Here is a 17,003-nt window from a genome sequence, read left to right on the forward strand (position 1 = left end):
AGTCTGAGTATCAAAGATTTTTTTTTTTTTTTTTTATTTTTAATGTTTTGATTATAAGTGAGTAAATGAGCATATGTGCAATTATATTTTGGGTGCAATAGCTTCAGCCGCCACATTTTGGCATTTTATTTTATTAGCTAAAAGCTCACATATGGTTTCCATGTTTCCAATCTGGCTTTAAGGATGCAATGGCTGAATTAAGCAATGTTTCTCCTCACTCCAATTCCCTTAGATACACTTAAAAAGTCCATTCAGATTATAAAAAAAGTAAATTAAGGTTTATAATATTCAGAAGGTGGCCCATGGTAGTGAATAATACAGTGCTATCTTGTAAGTCCCTTTGCACCCTGCAGAAACTTTTAAGGGCCAAGTCTCATAGTTTAAAATATTAAATCACTCTACGAGCCTTTGGGGCAGAGTCCTGCCTGACTCCTGGCATCTTTTATTTACGAACAACACTGCCATTACAGCAGTGTGAGAGCCCCCAGATAATGGGTCACCCCACAGGGCCACTGGGATTTGCAGGTCCTCCAGCACCTCCCCACGTTGGACCTCGAGGGATTTGGGGAGGATTTTGAGAGTCCCTGCTCTACAAAGTCTAGAAAAAATACCTGGAGGAAAGAGTTCAGGGTCACTCGATCTGTAGCTGTGAGAGTGGTCACCAGGAATTGTTGCGTCCCATCTGTTGTGGATGGGACAGAGGCCTGGGAGAGGGGCACAGCTCCAGAGGGTTATGGAATGGGCACCAACAGCTCTGTATCCCACAGGGGTTGTGGCAGAGGTGGCGTGGCTCGGACATCAGGCAGCGCTTCCCAACCACAGACGTTGTGAATCCCAAAATGCAAAGGGAGAAGTCCCTTGGGAAGAGGTTTGCAGTAACTGCAGGCAAACACACGTCAGGGATGGTCTTGGCCTGGGTGCAGCAGCTTGGCTGGGTGACCTCCCAGGTCCCAGCCAAGCCCACATTTCTGTGAGCTCATCCAAACACATCCAGCACGTCTGGGAGCACGGGAACGTGGGACTTCTCTGCTGAAGTGATGCAAAAGTGAATCAGATCCAGGATATCCCTCTTCTATCACAGAATCCTGGAATGGTTTGAATTGCAGGGGGGCCTTTAAAGACCATTCCAACCCCCCCACCATGGGCAGGGACACCTTCCACTATCCCAGATTGCTCTCAGCCCTGTCCAGCCTGGCCTTGAACATTCCCAGGGATGGGGTAGCCACAGCTTCTCTGGGCAACCTGTGCTGGTGCCTCACCAACCATCCTAACACAGACTTACTTCTCCAGATCTTCAAGTTTCCATCTAAATCTATCCAAATCCAGCAAAACATGCAAGTTTGAACATCACCCATATCCATAGGTACACTTAAGCATGGGATTAAACAGTTTTCTGAATGGGGTCCCTATGTTACCAAGGATTGGCTGTTAGTCTTGGCTCTTTTTTTCAGCTAAATTGAGATGGGAAAAGGTTTCCACACTGGGATGAAGCCAAGGGCTTTTTCTCTCGCTTTCTTTCTCTTTTTTTCCACCTTTTTCTCTCCAACAGTACAAGATAGATGCCTGACAACTTTTTCTACTTTGCTAATATCCTGGAATTTCGGCCTTTGGCAGTAGGAAATTCAAGACTAAATCGCTGCTCAGACACATTCAGCTGAAGATTGTAATCCCAGTTCTCACATATGTGAGCTCCCCTGACCACTGGGATGTTTAAACCAGCAGAATTCCTATGATTTGGGTAAATCACAGAGTAAGAAGGGAAGACAATGTAAGGGATGGTCTAAATTAATCTGATTTCACAGGATTTTGATGTTGACAAATAGTTTTCTAAAGATTTGTTTTAATTGAAGCGTCCTAGTCAACTCTAAATATTTGAGAGTTATTTTAAAGGGTGACCATTAATTTTTTTCAGTTCTCTGGAGAAAACTACCATAACTTTGCCTGAAGTCATGGAGCAGGAGGCCACCTCAGCTTTTCTGAAGATCAGCTGTACATATACCATGTTTGTGAACAGAATTGCTGTCTAAAATCACTTTTAAAAACGTAGACCTTGGATGTCTTCCCTTTTTAGTCCCAGTGAAATGAACCAATCAGAACATGGAGAGCTCGGAGAACAAGTGAATATTGTGTTGGAAATTCCATGTAGTGCCTGGACTGGCCCACGTGGACACACAATCTGCAAGATCAAGAGATGCTTCAGCCCTTCTGCCAACACTTGAAAAAAAACCCCAACATTATAAGGTTTAAGGAGGAAAGCAAATTAATGGAAACATCCGCTTAAAAGGACCGTTTCCAATCACTGGTACTCCATTCATTACAGGCCTGAGTGGTTCCAGAGACAACAGAAAACTATGCATTGTTGCAATGCCAAGAACAAGAGACGCAATATGGATGTTGTGTTGCTTCTCACTCATGGCAATCTGAATGTTTTCATGCCCTTCCCATCTCGCCTGGCGCGGCCATCAGCCAGAAAATTACTGCCACTGTCTCCCTCCTGACCAAAGGGGAGGCAGGGCTGGTGTTTCAGAGCCCTTCCAGCCAGCCAGAGTTGGGTTGGGGTGCTGGGGTGCTGGCACTGGGGCTGTGTTGCTCGCACAGCCCCGGCAGCGATGTAAGGCAGACACTGGCCAGGAGTTCTGCCTGATGCATCGTCAAGCTAAAAACCTTTTATGGGAGGCAAAGTTTTTTATGGGAGGTAAAAGCACAGCAGTCATTTAATTAACAATACCTCAAAGTCTTCAGAGAACCGCAAGGCTGAAGTGCTCCCAGGGCCACTGTGATAACTTGTTAAAATTTGGCCAGTGCAATTTAACCTTTGCTCTGCCACCAGCATCCCTGTGGTGTGGCAGTGACATTACAGCATGGACTCTCCAGCATGGTGAGGATTTGAAAATGTCACCATGTGTTACAGATATCCCAAGTTCACATGGATTAACTTCATCTTGAGGCCTGGCAAGGCACACACAATAACGCTGGGCTTTTCCAGAAGGGGAAGCAGCAGCCTTTCAGCAGAGCTTGCTTCCAACCCACGTCTAGCAGAGAGGAGGGTGCACCATTTCTGATTAGTACCTAAGGAATCTGTACTCAAAATACTCACCAGGTGAGGCAGAAATAACCCTGCAATGTGCAGTATTACCTGATGGAGCTGAACAAGCCATAACCAGGAGCAGGATATCAGCTGCCACAGCCCAGAGTGAAGCCCATCTCTATTGGAGTCACCAACTTCTGTGGAGTTTGATGAAGCCAGAATGGGTTAAGAAATGGGTTTGTGTGGTGAAATTGTGCAATTTGTATTGTTTTGGCACTACATATATTCTAAACTAACAACCTTGGCCAAGTTAGGTTTTTTTGGTTTTTTTTTGTTTTTTTTTTTAATTCCAAATCTTTCCTTTTAGGCCTCTTGTAATTTAATCTTACCCAAAATTTATGGAAAGAATACATACCCACTTTATGCCAATCAGTGAGGATTAGTCTTTGCAAAGACTGTTTCTTACAGGCTATTTTGCATCTTGGTGCAGTTTTCTAGACCTCTTAAATGCAAAAATAAACAAACATCCATACATCTGGGAGCAGCTTTCCAAGCAGAGCCCAGCGCCAGCTTTTTTTTCCTGTTCTGAGTGCTCAGCACCCACGATGGGGCCAGTTCAGCCAAGCCAGGGCCAGGTTTCCATAGGAACACGGCGATCTGGAGGCTCCCATCGTGACAAATATGCGCAGATTCATCGTTTAACTCATCCTCCCACCCAGGACCGATAAAATGACACAGTGCTGCAGCAGCAGCAACATCAGCTATCGATAGCAACAGCAGCGACCCCGTGACGGAGCCATAAACAGCTGGGAGGAATGTTGGCTGTGCAGGGAGATTGCTCAAGTCCCCAGTGCAGACCTGAGTGTTTGCTTATGTTCCTGCTTGGCAAGATACGGCACAGTGGAGATACTGGTCGGTGCTTGGGTAAGAGAATCATTTCTGACATGCCACTGATTCCTCCAAGAAAACCGTGCTGGAGGGAGATACAGCGCTGGTAACTGCTCTTCCTGCCTGATTTACTGGGCCTGCCCCTGATTTATGAAGTGCAGCTCTGGACAGGATGTTGCCAGTTGAGGCTGTGTATTGTGTGTCAGCTGCAGGATTTAGGGATGACCCATGTCCTGCAGGGAAATGGCTCTGCACTGGGCAGGGGATGGTCTGAGCAGGTGTTTTCCATCTCCAGCTTCTGTGGCGAGTCGAGTTATTCAGTCTGACAACTGCCAAGTGCACATTTAATTGGATAGGAGAGAGAGTTGGGTGAGCAAAGCAGCCTGATGAATTTCTTTCTGCTACAGTCCTTCCTTATTTTTGCATTTCCTTTCCACAAAAATTGGAGTGAACCAAATTCACGGAAAAGCAATTCCATGGTCTCGTGCAAAAGAGTCACTGGGAATAATTTCTGCACACAAAAACACTCAGGCTTGTAATCAGGGGACAGTAATCTCATGTGCCAGAGAAGCCACATGATCTATATCTGAATATGCACAGAATCAGAGAATCATTTAAGCTGGAAAACCCTCTAAGGCCATCGAGTCCAACCATTAACCCAGCACTGCCAAGTGCTCCACGAGCCATGCCCCTAAGCACCACGTTTACATGTTATTTGAACAATTCCAGGTGTGCTGATTCCACTGGCCTGCACAGCCTTTCCCAGTGCCTGACCACCCTTGCAGAGAAGACATTTTCCTTAATATCCAACCCAAACCTCTCCTAGGCACAACTTGAGGCCATATCACTCGTTACCTGGAAGAAAAGACCACTCCCCACCTGGGATCAACCTCCTGTCAGGGACTTGTACAAAGTGATAAGGTCCCCCTGATTCTCCTTTTCTCCATACTAAACAACCCTTGCAGGCAGACTCAGCTATCAAACACAGGAGTGGTGAATAGTCACACTGACAAAAAAAAAAAGAAAAAGAAAAATTGTTGAGAAATTAGTCAGAAAAAAAAATTAAAGAATAAAACCTGCATAAATCAGCTTGCAAAATACAGCACGTTGTGAGCAACCTGCAAACGTGTGTGTGACTGCTTTGTACCCCATGTCTTTTTCATGAGAGATTTTTTTCCCAACATTATACAAAAAAAATAAACATCCAAACCCCCACAGTTATTTGCTCACAGTTGTTTGTAACACTCTGCAACTTTAAAAATTCTTCCTCCCCAGTGCAAACATACTTCCTCAGAGAGGCAGCAGCAGAGCCCCGCTAAGATGCTTAAGAGGAGGTCAAGAGAAAAGCCATTTACCAGGGGAATGTCTCTCAGCCCTTAACACATTTTTATTGCTACCTATGCACACAGTGTTCTCTCAGAGGCTAGATGAATAAATATGCCTCTTTTGAGCAAACATTTATAATGCTATTTGAACACGGGGGAAAAACAGTTTCAGCTTAAAAATGATACTCACACCATGTTTACATTTTTTTTTCCCAAGCTGCAGTTAAAATGAAACTATCCAGACAGACATTCAGCATGAGGCTCAGAAAAGCATGTTTCTTTTGGCCCCTTTCACTACAGAATTTCACCTAAAAATGAAATACAAAAGACTGGGGTTGGGGGGGTGGTGTGAGTGGAGAAATACAAAAGAAAGATTTGTTTGTAGATGAATTACTCTGTGGAAATTCATCCAAGAACATCAGTGTAATTACTCATTAATAAGAGGGTTGGAAGATACTTTAAAATGTTTCTCTTCCTTTGAACTTTCTGCAGCCAGAGTCCCCAAGCTGGTGATGTACTTGTACATGGAGTCCACTTGGCATGAGGGGGTGCCCCTTTCCTCCTCCTCCACCCCCCAAAACCCAGCAGGGAAGGCTCTGATCTGCTTTGGGACACTCTGGGCTCAGCCCTCGGTGGCAGATTTGCCCCTGGGCAAGGAACTTTCTCATTTTCACCTCTTCCTCACCAAATTTTGAATTCCCAAGGCCAGGGAGCAGCTCTCATTTTATCAGAGGACGGAGGAATGAGCTGGACCTCTGGACACCGTCCCAGCAGCGTTCCCAATGCCAGCTTTAAGAGGGCTCCTCACCCACTAAAAGTTCAGGAGCTCTGAAGGGCTTTCCTGGAGGAGAGTAATTAGCCCCTGTAAGGATCCCCGTTCTCTGAGCTGTGAGAAACTTCAAATCCCACTGACTTCACTGGCACTTCAGGGCACTCAGCACCTTCCAAGATTAATTCCTCAAGCGGGGAGAGGTCTAGAAACATACATATTAGAGCACTTTACGTCTTCAGCTGCAGTAGGGCTCTTTCTGGTGAGCTTGACAAAGGACAGATTATATATTATGCCATGCCATAAACTTCAGCAATCTAAGAATTCTGAAAATACCCCGTTCTATTACTCTCCTCGCTTTGACATGAAATATTAAACACCGCTTACCAAAGTGATGTTATTGAACACAGATGTCCCCTATCACATTCAAATTGTTCAAGTCAATCTAGGTTTATATATTTTCTTTACTTAAGCATTTGTATAAACCCAAGTGTGCCCTGACAGTAATGATTTCACAATATACTATATTCAATTAAGGAGACAAATATGCATTTACATTTTTACTGAACTTGTTTCACACACACACACACTCACAGGCTCCAGCTCCAACTTATTTTTGACATTTGGTGGAAAATAAAGGAATAGAAAGGGTGCCACCTACTGAGTCGCTCAAACATTTTGGGAGGCCAAAAAAAATCATGCAAATTACCAATATGCTCATTCCAGTTAAAAATCATGCAAACCTTCAAGCTGTATTTGTAAGCCTGTGGGAAGATAGCCATAGGGAGTACTCTGGTTATCAAATCACTCAGTGACTGGAGCTTTTACCAGGGTGTAGGAGACTCCAGACCAGCTCCCTCTTGCCTCCTGCAGGTTTGAATCCACCTATTCCTCTGGAAAACCCAAGCAAAATGAATCAGTCTGTGTCGTGGCAGTCCATGAATATCTTTTGCAAGCAGTGGATGTCACAACATGAGAGCCCAGCAGCGCTGCACCCCCAGGAACTGCTCCCTGGGTCCCGCATCAATGATCAGCCTGTCAGGAGCTGGGAAGCTCTGCTGTCAAGTAGCTCATAAACTCTATCAGGCAGATGAAATTTAGGCAGATATCTAAATTTACAAGCTGAAAAGGTGTATCAAGGCTCAAGAATGAAGACAGGCTCTCAGTACCACTTCAAAAGCTAGAGTCCCTTTCTGACATCCATCAAGGCACAGCCTTGTCTTTAAGATCCTGCAGAGTGAGGCAGAGATATCGAAGGTGCTGTGCCAGTGCTGCAGTTTCCTCACTTGGGGAAGATAAAATATCAAAATAAGCTTCAGTGTTGCCTTGATATCAGGCAGAGAAGCTACAATTTGTGGGTTTCTGTCAGTTGTAATGGTCAGCTTTGACATCCACAAGGGGAAGCCAAGCAAGAGCTGCAAATACAGCTTGAGGCAGGAAGATCACACCTGTGGTAAATTATGAGTTTGGATCTGGTCTGAAGCCGGTGAAAAAGCAGCACCTTCTTGGGGATGGGGAATTACAAACAATCCCTCCTGACTGGCCACCAACACTGCTCTCCTTCATTCCCCAGAGCAGCCTCCATACAGAAAAGTTGGGATGTGCCTGCTATGAGTAATTTCTGGCTTAGCTTCCTTCCACAAAAGATGAGAATCATGTTGATTTTCTTTGGAAAAGTTGTAGTTATGACTGACAGAGCCCCAGCTTTTTATTCTTCTTGGTTGCACACAGAGTCCTCACCAGACCTGCAGATGTGCAGCACTACCTTGGTCTTGGCACTTGCAGACAGACCTGAGGTTTCCACAGTTATTGTGCTTTAATATCTGCCAGCTTCTTGTGTTGGGGACTGCTGGAGCAATTAAATTTTTTGAGAAATAATTGTGAAACAGTAACAGCTCCTTATTGTTAACAGGTATTTCTGGCAGAGATTCCTTCAGGGCAACTTGGACAAGGCACTCTGGTGGAGTTGGCAATGGCATTTTTCCCCAGAGGAACCTTCAAACCCTCTTGTGTGGAGCTTTGTTTTGCTGGCAGCAGAGGCAGGAAGAAACCCAGTTTTCAACATCCCTCATGCCCACTCAAAGTAAAAGATTAATTTATTGGTCACGATGCTTTTCACACCTCCCCTGCCTTGGCACGTGATGCTGCAGCACAGGGGCTGAAGCACCATTTATGTACTCAAGGTAACAAGGGCTGCAGATCCATCCCTTCTCCAGCTCCTGAAGGGTGCAGGGGCTTTCTGCTTGCACAAGCCCTCACTGAGATATGCATTAAAATGTATTTCTACTGCTGAAATCATTATGTCCTGACTGCTTACAGGCATTTTTTGATTTTTCTCAAAGGAGGCAGCCCTGTCTCTCTAGAGGACCTTTGTGTGGTGGTTGGGGTTCTTTACATATTTTTTTAAAAAAAAGGCCAAAAAAGCCAAGAGTTTTTTATTATTTTTTTTCTAAATTCAAAATAAAAAATAAAATCCACTGCAAATTCAAATACTTATGCACCAAACCACACATCTTGTAGAGAGCACATTATCAAAGCAGTGACACCGAACTACCAAATCGATCCTCAAATCTTCCCCAGGGAAGGAAACCCCCAGAGCAAGAGTTTGCAACCAGAAACCACACCCACCCAGCCCCTACCAATGCTCTTTTCAAAGACATAAAGATTTCCAGGTGCTTGACATCCACGTTAACTTTTTAAGCTAAAAAATTCGAGGAGAGGATTCCTGTTGGATCAGAGCAGAGACTTTGCTACAACAATAGCTGTGCTGGCAAACTGACTCCTTTCAACACATTCTTGAGTTTGTATTTTAAGTGGTTTTGCCACATTGGCAGCCAAAAATAACTATTTTCTGATCAAATTCACTGGTTCTTGTAAAATATTTTAACACGCTAACTATGACTGTGAGCAGTCCTAATAGTCCTTCAAGCTGCCTGTTCAAACCTCTTATTTTGGAGAGGGTGAAGGGCTCCACAAGAGGCTTGAGCAGAGTGATGCCATCCGTGGCTGCTGTTCCTGCAGCATTCCCAGCCCTCATTACCCAGGGATGCAGCCCATATTTAATGTGATGCTATTTGCTGCTCTGTATTTCATATATACCTTTAGCATAAAATAATAATTAAGAGCAGCCTTCCCCTGTGCCTGGTAGTGCAAGGCCAAGATCCACAACAGCTACCACAGCTGAAATGTCAGGGAAAAGGGGAAAAAAAAGCAAATGGACAGACAGGAATTACCCCACAGTCTCTGCTTGCACTGATCTTACTCTTTGATGATGATGTACAGCAAGAAATCTTAATGTGGTCCTTAGGGGACAAATAAATCATTAAAAAACTGGATTTCTGGTTGAATAAAGCCTCCTCCAGCTGCAAAAATTAGAGCATTTTCATTAAGTAATTTTTTTAGTAATTCATGGCGCTTTAAGACTTACAAATAACAAAGAAATGACAGGCTGGTGTTAATGGGAACAGGGCAGAATCAGTGGGACATGGAGCATTTCCACCCCAAACGTGGCTCCACTTACCCAGCCAACATGAGCCCAGCTCACAGTGCTGCTCCTGCTGGGAAGGAGGCCATGGAGTCCCTCCATGGCCACCTCCAAAGAGCTGAGACAAACCCTGGATTTCTGGATGAACCAAGGACTTACGGGCAGAAAGAAAACACAAAGTGCAAAACCCACCCCAAACAGCAACAGCTGCTAAGTACTGCTTGTACTGCTCTTGGGAAGAGGTCAGTGAGGCCACCTGAGCAGGTGGATCTCGGTAACTGTGGATCAAGATGGTAACAGACCTTAATTAATTAATTACTTAATTATCATTGGGCTCTTGGGATCACTAGAGGGAGAAGCGAGCACGTGCCTTAAACCAGGATGTTACATCTGGACGGGAAAAAACACCCAGTAGACGATGGCATGAAGCATTTAAGCATTAACTATAATATCTACACCACATGCAGCTTCTCAAGATGTTTTGCTGTCATCAGCTTAGTGAAAGATAAAGATTTATTGGGCTATTACTGAAAAGGAAGCTAGATACTGCCAAATGGCACGGACAGTTAGATGACTACTTGCTGACATCTTTATTCATATATAAAACAACACAACTGAGTTGGTTTTTTTTTTAAACATGCTTGAAGGAATCAACAAAACAGTGCCTTATCATGCAGCACTTTTAACTCATTTTTAAACTGTTCATGGGGTTTGGATGGTTGTTTTTATTGTGTGCATACAGCATATTTTGTGAGCACCCTGTGAACTTGTAGTGCTGACTAAAAGAAGAGATAAGCAGTGCTGGCTGCAGATTGGGATAATGATTTCTGAAGATGCTGAGGGACCATCCCATGGAACAGTGCTCCCTGGATACAGTCACAAGGTCACCCTGGTCCCACAGATCTCAGATATCAGGAAAAAAATCTTTACTGTGGGGACGGTGAGGCACTCACCATCACCACCCCACTGGCAAAGGGTGCCCAGAGAAGTTGTGGCTGCCCCACATCTAGTTGGAAATAGATGGTCTTTAAGGTCCCTGCCAACACAAACCATTCCATGATTTATGAACATTTCAAGGGCTGCAGAGGCATGGCTTTTTAAAGGATTAAAACACAGATCAATGCTAACTCAGCAGAGATTGAGAATATTCTGGTTTAATATTCTGTATCTAGATTTTGATCAGCTTTTAACAGCAATCTGAGAGGTTAACAGCAATAACATCAACAGCTTCTTTGAACAGTATAAATATGGCTTCTAATAAAGAAATTACAGGATAAATTGCAAAGATTATAGAATTATTTTTAGAACATATGTCAAAAAGATGACAAACCAAATGAACTTAATTATTCTGCTCCTTGTTGAAATCTGCAGGAAGAGTGAAGTAAATCATGCAAGACAGAACCCTGCAGTATTACACAGCTCGATTCAAAACGTTTACCCTGAAATTTCAAAGGGAATCCAAGCCTGCTCTCCCAGAAAGCAGCAACCCAGAGCTGTCCACTTTTTCCCTGACAGCTTGATCTACCGTTCCCCCTTTGTTACACATTTTGAATTCAATTTAGCCTGCTACTTTCAATTAACCAGCACACTCTCACTGCATTATTTGGCATTAAGCAGGCACACATGTTCCTTCAGCTCCTGCCAATGTGAGAAGACAATACCCTGAAGGTGAAGCAGGCAATTTGTTGGCAGAGCTGGGCTCTGGGAAGTGCCCAAGCAGGCTGATGGGAGGCTGCAGGTGTGTGGTTTCAAATACCTTCAAAGTGCTCCGTGCCCGGGTCTTCCCAAAATGTTACACTTCATAACCATCCCCTTCCAGCAAGATTTATGCTGTGTTTTGAATATTTCTAATACTCTGGAGTCTGAGTGCCAGAAAGCTCTATTTGTCAGGCTCAGCCCTGGTCAGGGATCCTAAACAAACCCATTTGGGCACAGGCCATTATTTATTCTATATAAACTATTAAAAGCAGGTGTGAGTTCAACCTGTTTGCTCTGAATGTGAATTAGTTCAGTAGAATAAAGTCTCATCCACAACAGAAAACTGTTGCTTCAAGACTAGCAATAAGGGAAAAAGAATACCAAGTTTTAATGACATGTTTATTTAAAAAAAAAAAAAAATCAGCATCCTTTCACTACAACACACCTACAACAGAAAGTACAGTACAAATCTGAGATATATCCCACACATTCCTTGAAGAGGGATTACAAATTCACAGAGACATAATATTGCTATGTGAGTGCTTATTAAAAGCAATGAAAAGAACAGAGTGAACAATTTATGCTCTACAAGGCTGAGATTTGGTGTTTACTGCTGGAAATTGCTTTACACAGTGACAGAATTTAAAGCTGTGACCTCGCAAAAGAATTACTGGGCACAGTTGCAGCCCGTGCACGGAGTTGCTCAGTCAGGTCAATCTGAAGGAAAAATCCTTCAAAAGCTGGAGACTGAGGAGGTTTCTCACCTAAATATAAGAATATTAACACAAGGATGGGAGGATGGAGGTTTCTTGGTCCACCAGCACTCTCAAAGATTGTTCCTAAGCTTTATTTTGCTCTGATAAGAAGCTAAATTCTGAGAGTCCCTGTTTGAGCTGCACAATGAAGCCACGATGGCTCCCAAATGTGTCTTTGACTCTTCTGGGAAGGACATGAAGGTATTATTTCCATGTTTGTCCCGTTGGCAACTCCTGACACTATGCTAGTTATTACTTACACAAACAGAAACCTGCAGCCAATCAAAATAATATGGTTGGCAAGGAATCTGGGCAAACTTTAATAGCTATGGTTCTTCAACATAAAAAGGATAAAAGTAGAATAATAATTTTTGGCAGGGGAAGAGGGGAATTTTTAAAATTCTGATTGTTTTCCTATGAGGATAGTGTTAGTGAAGTCTAAGTTAAAACACGTTGTTCTGGTTTCATGAATTCTCAGCGAGCGAGGTTCTGCTGGGCCCACTGAGTTACACTCAACTCCTTCCCACTCCAGCTGAAGTTATCTGGAGCACACAAGGTAAGAGAGGGGGAGCTGGCACAGGAGCTGCATGGCTGAAATAATTCCAGTGTCTTTCTGAAAGGAGCTATCTGCACGTGCAGTTGTGTTACAGAGGAATACACAGAGCGCTCTCTCCAAGGTAATTCACTTCAGCCTCCTGGGAAATGGGGAGCCAGCAAAAGCCTTCACCAAGAGGAAGAAGGGCATCAATTTAACTATAAACCCCATTTTCACTGAGTTTTTCACCCTCATTTTCAACAAGCCCCAGTGCTGTGGTCAGGACTGTGTCAGCCTGACACTCTTTCACTGGAATCTGATGAAGCAAATAAGCGATGTTCTATTAATTTAGTAGCAACTACACTCGCTTGCCACAAAATTAATCTCTGGAAAAGCTGATTTAGTCAGCTTTCCATTAAAAAACCCTGTCAAATAAAGACTGCTTTGTAGGCAAAGAATTACATTAATGTGTTAAACTGTAGTAAGGAGCAGAATCAGAATAATATCAGAAGCAAATAAAATTCCTTAATTAGTAGTTAATAATGTGTAAGTGTGGCTCTTATAGAAAACAAAATCCTATAAAAGTTTTCTCTGCCTTATGAAAAAATAAGAACCAAGATAAGACATTCCAACTACTCCAATCAAAATTCCTCTTTTAATATTTTTGTAATCTTTAATTCTGATTTTTACCTGTATCTGACTGTTCTTTGTTTTGGAACAAAAGAACCATAAATCAGAATGGTCTGTTTGATGGAACTGAACTTCTTTTCCCAAGGTAATAACATAAAGAAGCCAAGAAGCATTTTGAATAAAAAAGTCTATTGCATATGGAGTGGTTTGTATGAATTGGCATTTTTTGATTTAAAAAAATGTTTGCTGAAATATTTCCCAAAGCAGATCTGCTTGGGCCTCTTAATTCATTGGCACAGGCTCAGTATCAGTCACTTAAAATATGTGTTTCATCATGTACCTAAAATTGTGACATCCTTTAAAAACACTCAATACAAAAATGTTTTATTTCCTTATACTACATATTTACAATTCTATTAGCAAGGTACTGTGAAAAATGTAAACAAGTATACACAGGTGTAAATAATATGGCTTGAGAAAGGTCTCCCCTTTGATTAGCTGCTCAAATCATGTGCCAGTCTACTAAAATAAGGGAAAAACAGTACATTTGATCCATTCTGCTGTCTGACAGCAGTGTAAAGGGTTTTATGCATGAGCTGCTGAGTAACCACACCAGTCTCTGGGCAGTTGGAACAAACTGGAACATCTGATGTACTGGAATGTGGCCAGGGAGGGTCACTGAGCTAATGGGGAGTCTTCAGAAGGGAAGACCAAGGCTGTAGCCAACTACCCCATGGGGATGTAGGGGAGAGGAAGCCAAAGGCTCCTCAGAGATCCACACTGAAAGGATGAGAAGCAGTGGACCAAAGATGAAACTTAAGAAATTCTGATTAGAAATCAGGAAAAAAAGGAAGAAAATGAAACCTCCACTAGGAGGTTCAAAGAGGTGGTGGGATCTCCATCCTTGAAAATATTCAAAACTAGCTGGGATGAATCTCTGAAATTTTATTTCAATGATTAATCTCTGACCCATCTGACTCTGAAGCAGACCAGGCTTTAAAGGGAAGCTCAGACCTTCAGAGGTTTTCCTACAGCTTTACTCACTCGATGATTCTACAAAAAAATCTTGAGTACAGTGTGACACTTGCACTACTGCTGTAGTTTGGCTCTGCAATAAATACAGAGCTAAGATCAAAGTATGTCAACTGCTCAACTTGAATTGTTCTTCTCCAGCAGTTGCTAAGATTATATCTCATTGTCTCACAGGAGATTTATCTGTTCCTGTTCAGTGAAATTGCCCCAAATTCACATAATTGTAGGATCAGACCCCAGCCATCAAACCTCCAAAAGAACATTTAAAATGTCACTGCCTTGCTGAGAGTCACACGCTTCTGGGACTATAATTTTGCCACATTTACATTGAATGAACTTTCCAGTGACATTCATTGAGTTCTACAGTAGAAATTAAAAGGGATCAACATCAGCCCCAGTGATTTTCTGGCTGAAAGCACAGTTAGTTAATTAATTTTGACACATTCACAAATACCTTTACTTTCAATACCTACAAAGTGATGAATAACAACAATAAGACTTCCATGAAGCTTGGAAAACACCTCCTAAAACTGTCTTGCCTCCCATAGATCACAGTTTGAAATAAACTCCCAGAGGAGTGAGTGCCATGTGCTTTGGCTGGACAGTCATTGACTGCAGATGTGTTTAAGACCTGGGGTGAACCATGGGGAAAATTGTTAGCTCACCTTCCCATCCAACCTCCTGGATCCTGCTTCACCAACTCATCACTCACACAACCAAAACAACAAACTCCTTCAAAAATCCCAAGTTACCATCAATTATTGTCATTTTGTCTCTTGCAAAACCAAAACCTGCTCTTGCAGAGCTGCAGTTTGTTCTGGTGGTGAATGGAATGTCAGCACAAGAGCTGGAACTGCCCATACTCTGTGTCTACCACGGCCCTGAAGCCCCTTCTTAAGTGCAGTTTTGATACAGTAAGAATCAAGTGCTTACTACACAGATTTTGTAACTCCTAACCTAAAGAGAGGTATAAAGAGACACTGAAATCTTTTAGCTTGGTTAACTCAGAATATTAAAATACAGAACATACATTTCTTTATAATGACATATTTTTAATATCAAAATAAAACCTGTCTGAACAGACAAAATAGCACCAAAACATCTCTGTTCTATGAAGTGGCCACCAGCAGCTATTGAATGGCATCAGAACTGTTGTAAGATGATTAAAAAACAATAAAAAGGCTCAGTAAAAGCCCAAAACCCAAAAATATTATCTTTAAGCACCTCTCCTCTTCTATCTGTTTTCTCCATTTAAGATAAAACCTTTTCTGCATCAGCAGATACTGTTTTATGAGAAGTGCTGCACAGCTTGGCTTGACAAACCACTGAGAAATTAATCTGGTAAGATGTGAGGACACAATGCCAGGAGAGTCTGGCAGATGACACCACGCTCTTTGGAAGACAGATTCAGACAGAGATCTTCCAATCAGTCAAACCACACCAGAAATGCAGAAGATGCTCTTAAATAAATTAACAATGTATTGAGGACTCTTGTTGGATTGTGGCGGATTCTTCAGCTGCAAGTTCAAAATTAGACTGCATACTTCTCTAGAACACACAGTGTTATTCAAACAGGAATTAACTTGATGAATCCCTCTAGTTTCTGTGCAATGTGATTTTGCAGTGAATCTGTAGAGAAATAATCTGTGGAACACTCTTCAAACTTGGTGCTGGCTGTCAAGTGGGTTTAGAAAGTCCCTGATATGGAGTCTGGCTCATTCCACGGTGAGGTGTTACACGCCGCTTATCCCCGCACTCTTTGGAGCTGGTCTGATTAAAAACATGTCCAGGCTTTCAAGCAATGAATTATATTAATACCAGAAAGAATGTCCAGAGTAGATTAATGGAGGGGCAAGAGGCTAGGAATGAGCACATGAAACAGATTCAACTTTTTAAAAGGATCCAGCTACTAAATGGCCTCTGTAGTCTTCCATAAGAAGTGTGAATACTTCAGTACAATTCAAGCTGAATTGAATAACTGTTTTCATATCCAAATTCAAATACCGTCTGTGCATATAAAACAGTTCATTTATTAGTCCAAATGTTACTGTTGTAGAGCTCTTGGAAAAATACTCTCTCTTTCTTGAGCTTGTTCTTCATAAAAAGGAAGCTTTGGAGGGCCACCTAGAGAATTAAGTAGAAACACGGTTTCAGGTCCATATAACCTAATACTGAAATATTATATAGATTATACAATTTACACTTAAATAATTCAATAAATGGTAGCCTTGAAAAGAAGGTAGAGGAGGGAGTTACAGCAGCCTCCTTACAGAGGCAGAGTGTAGGCAAAACTGTAAAACACCTCCAAATCAGAAGGTTCCCAAAATTATTCCTGAACTAAAGGAGGAATTGTGATTAGACTACAAGCGAGAGGAAACTTTCCCTCTGTACTCTTATTTCATTAAGAAGAGAAATTATCTGGACAATCCAATGGGTTGACACTGCCATCCAAACGGACCACCAGCATGGGCCACACGTGTTTTATCCCACCAGGAAAGGCTGCACCCCCAGCCTGGTTACCTTCTCTGCAGGTTGGCCCCATCCAGGAGTTTGGGCAGGCGCAGTTGCCGTTGTGGGGATTGCAGCGGGATCTGCCGGCACACTGGCACCGCAGGGAGCAGCCGGGGCCGTACCGGTCTGGCCTGCACCCTGCAAGGACAGGAGGGTTTGGGACAGGGTGAACACTCCTGGGAGTCTCCCCCTTCTGTGGGATCAGGAAGCTGCTCAGACACCTACATCTGCTCACAGTAAAACATGACATTTGGGAAAGCGCGGCAGTCGTCAAGTTTCGTCTGCCGCATGCTCTGCCCAAGCTGCAGCCCAGCTGTCCTGAAGAGGTTCCCAGAATGGAAATCATTA

At 42.9% G+C, this 17,003-nt stretch overlaps 1 protein-coding gene and 1 long non-coding RNA gene across 3 annotated transcripts in view; both read right to left on the reverse strand.

Moving 5' to 3' along the window:
• Positions 1–410: 410 nt before the first annotated feature.
• LOC147651363 (uncharacterized) lies at positions 411–9,684 on the reverse strand. Of its 2 annotated transcripts, XR_015274470.1 has the most exons (6): positions 9,531–9,684; positions 5,927–6,082; positions 5,432–5,549; positions 4,796–4,922; positions 3,444–4,427; positions 411–3,225 (listed from the first exon to the last, which is right to left on the reverse strand). It is a non-coding gene; the product is annotated as an uncharacterized LOC147651363 (long non-coding RNA). The 2 variants fall into 2 exon arrangements; XR_015274469.1 differs by lacking the exon at positions 5,927–6,082 and having other exon boundaries at positions 9,531–9,677.
• Positions 9,685–11,572: 1,888 nt separating this feature from the next.
• LOC111933310 (uncharacterized) overlaps positions 11,573–17,003 on the reverse strand; it is a 186,863-nt gene continuing 181,432 nt past the window's right edge. The window contains exons 37-38 of the mRNA XM_086843258.1: positions 16,665–16,793; positions 11,573–16,268 (exon numbers count right to left, since the gene is read on the reverse strand). Coding sequence (XP_086699384.1) covers positions 16,189–16,268; positions 16,665–16,793 — 209 coding nt within the window. The 3' untranslated portion in view covers positions 11,573–16,188. The remainder of the gene's footprint in view (positions 16,269–16,664; positions 16,794–17,003) is intronic.

This window comes from Cyanistes caeruleus, chromosome 10 (genome assembly GCF_971803275.1).
Source record: "Cyanistes caeruleus chromosome 10, bCyaCae1.hap1.1, whole genome shotgun sequence".
Lineage (NCBI taxonomy): Eukaryota > Metazoa > Chordata > Aves > Passeriformes > Paridae > Cyanistes > Cyanistes caeruleus.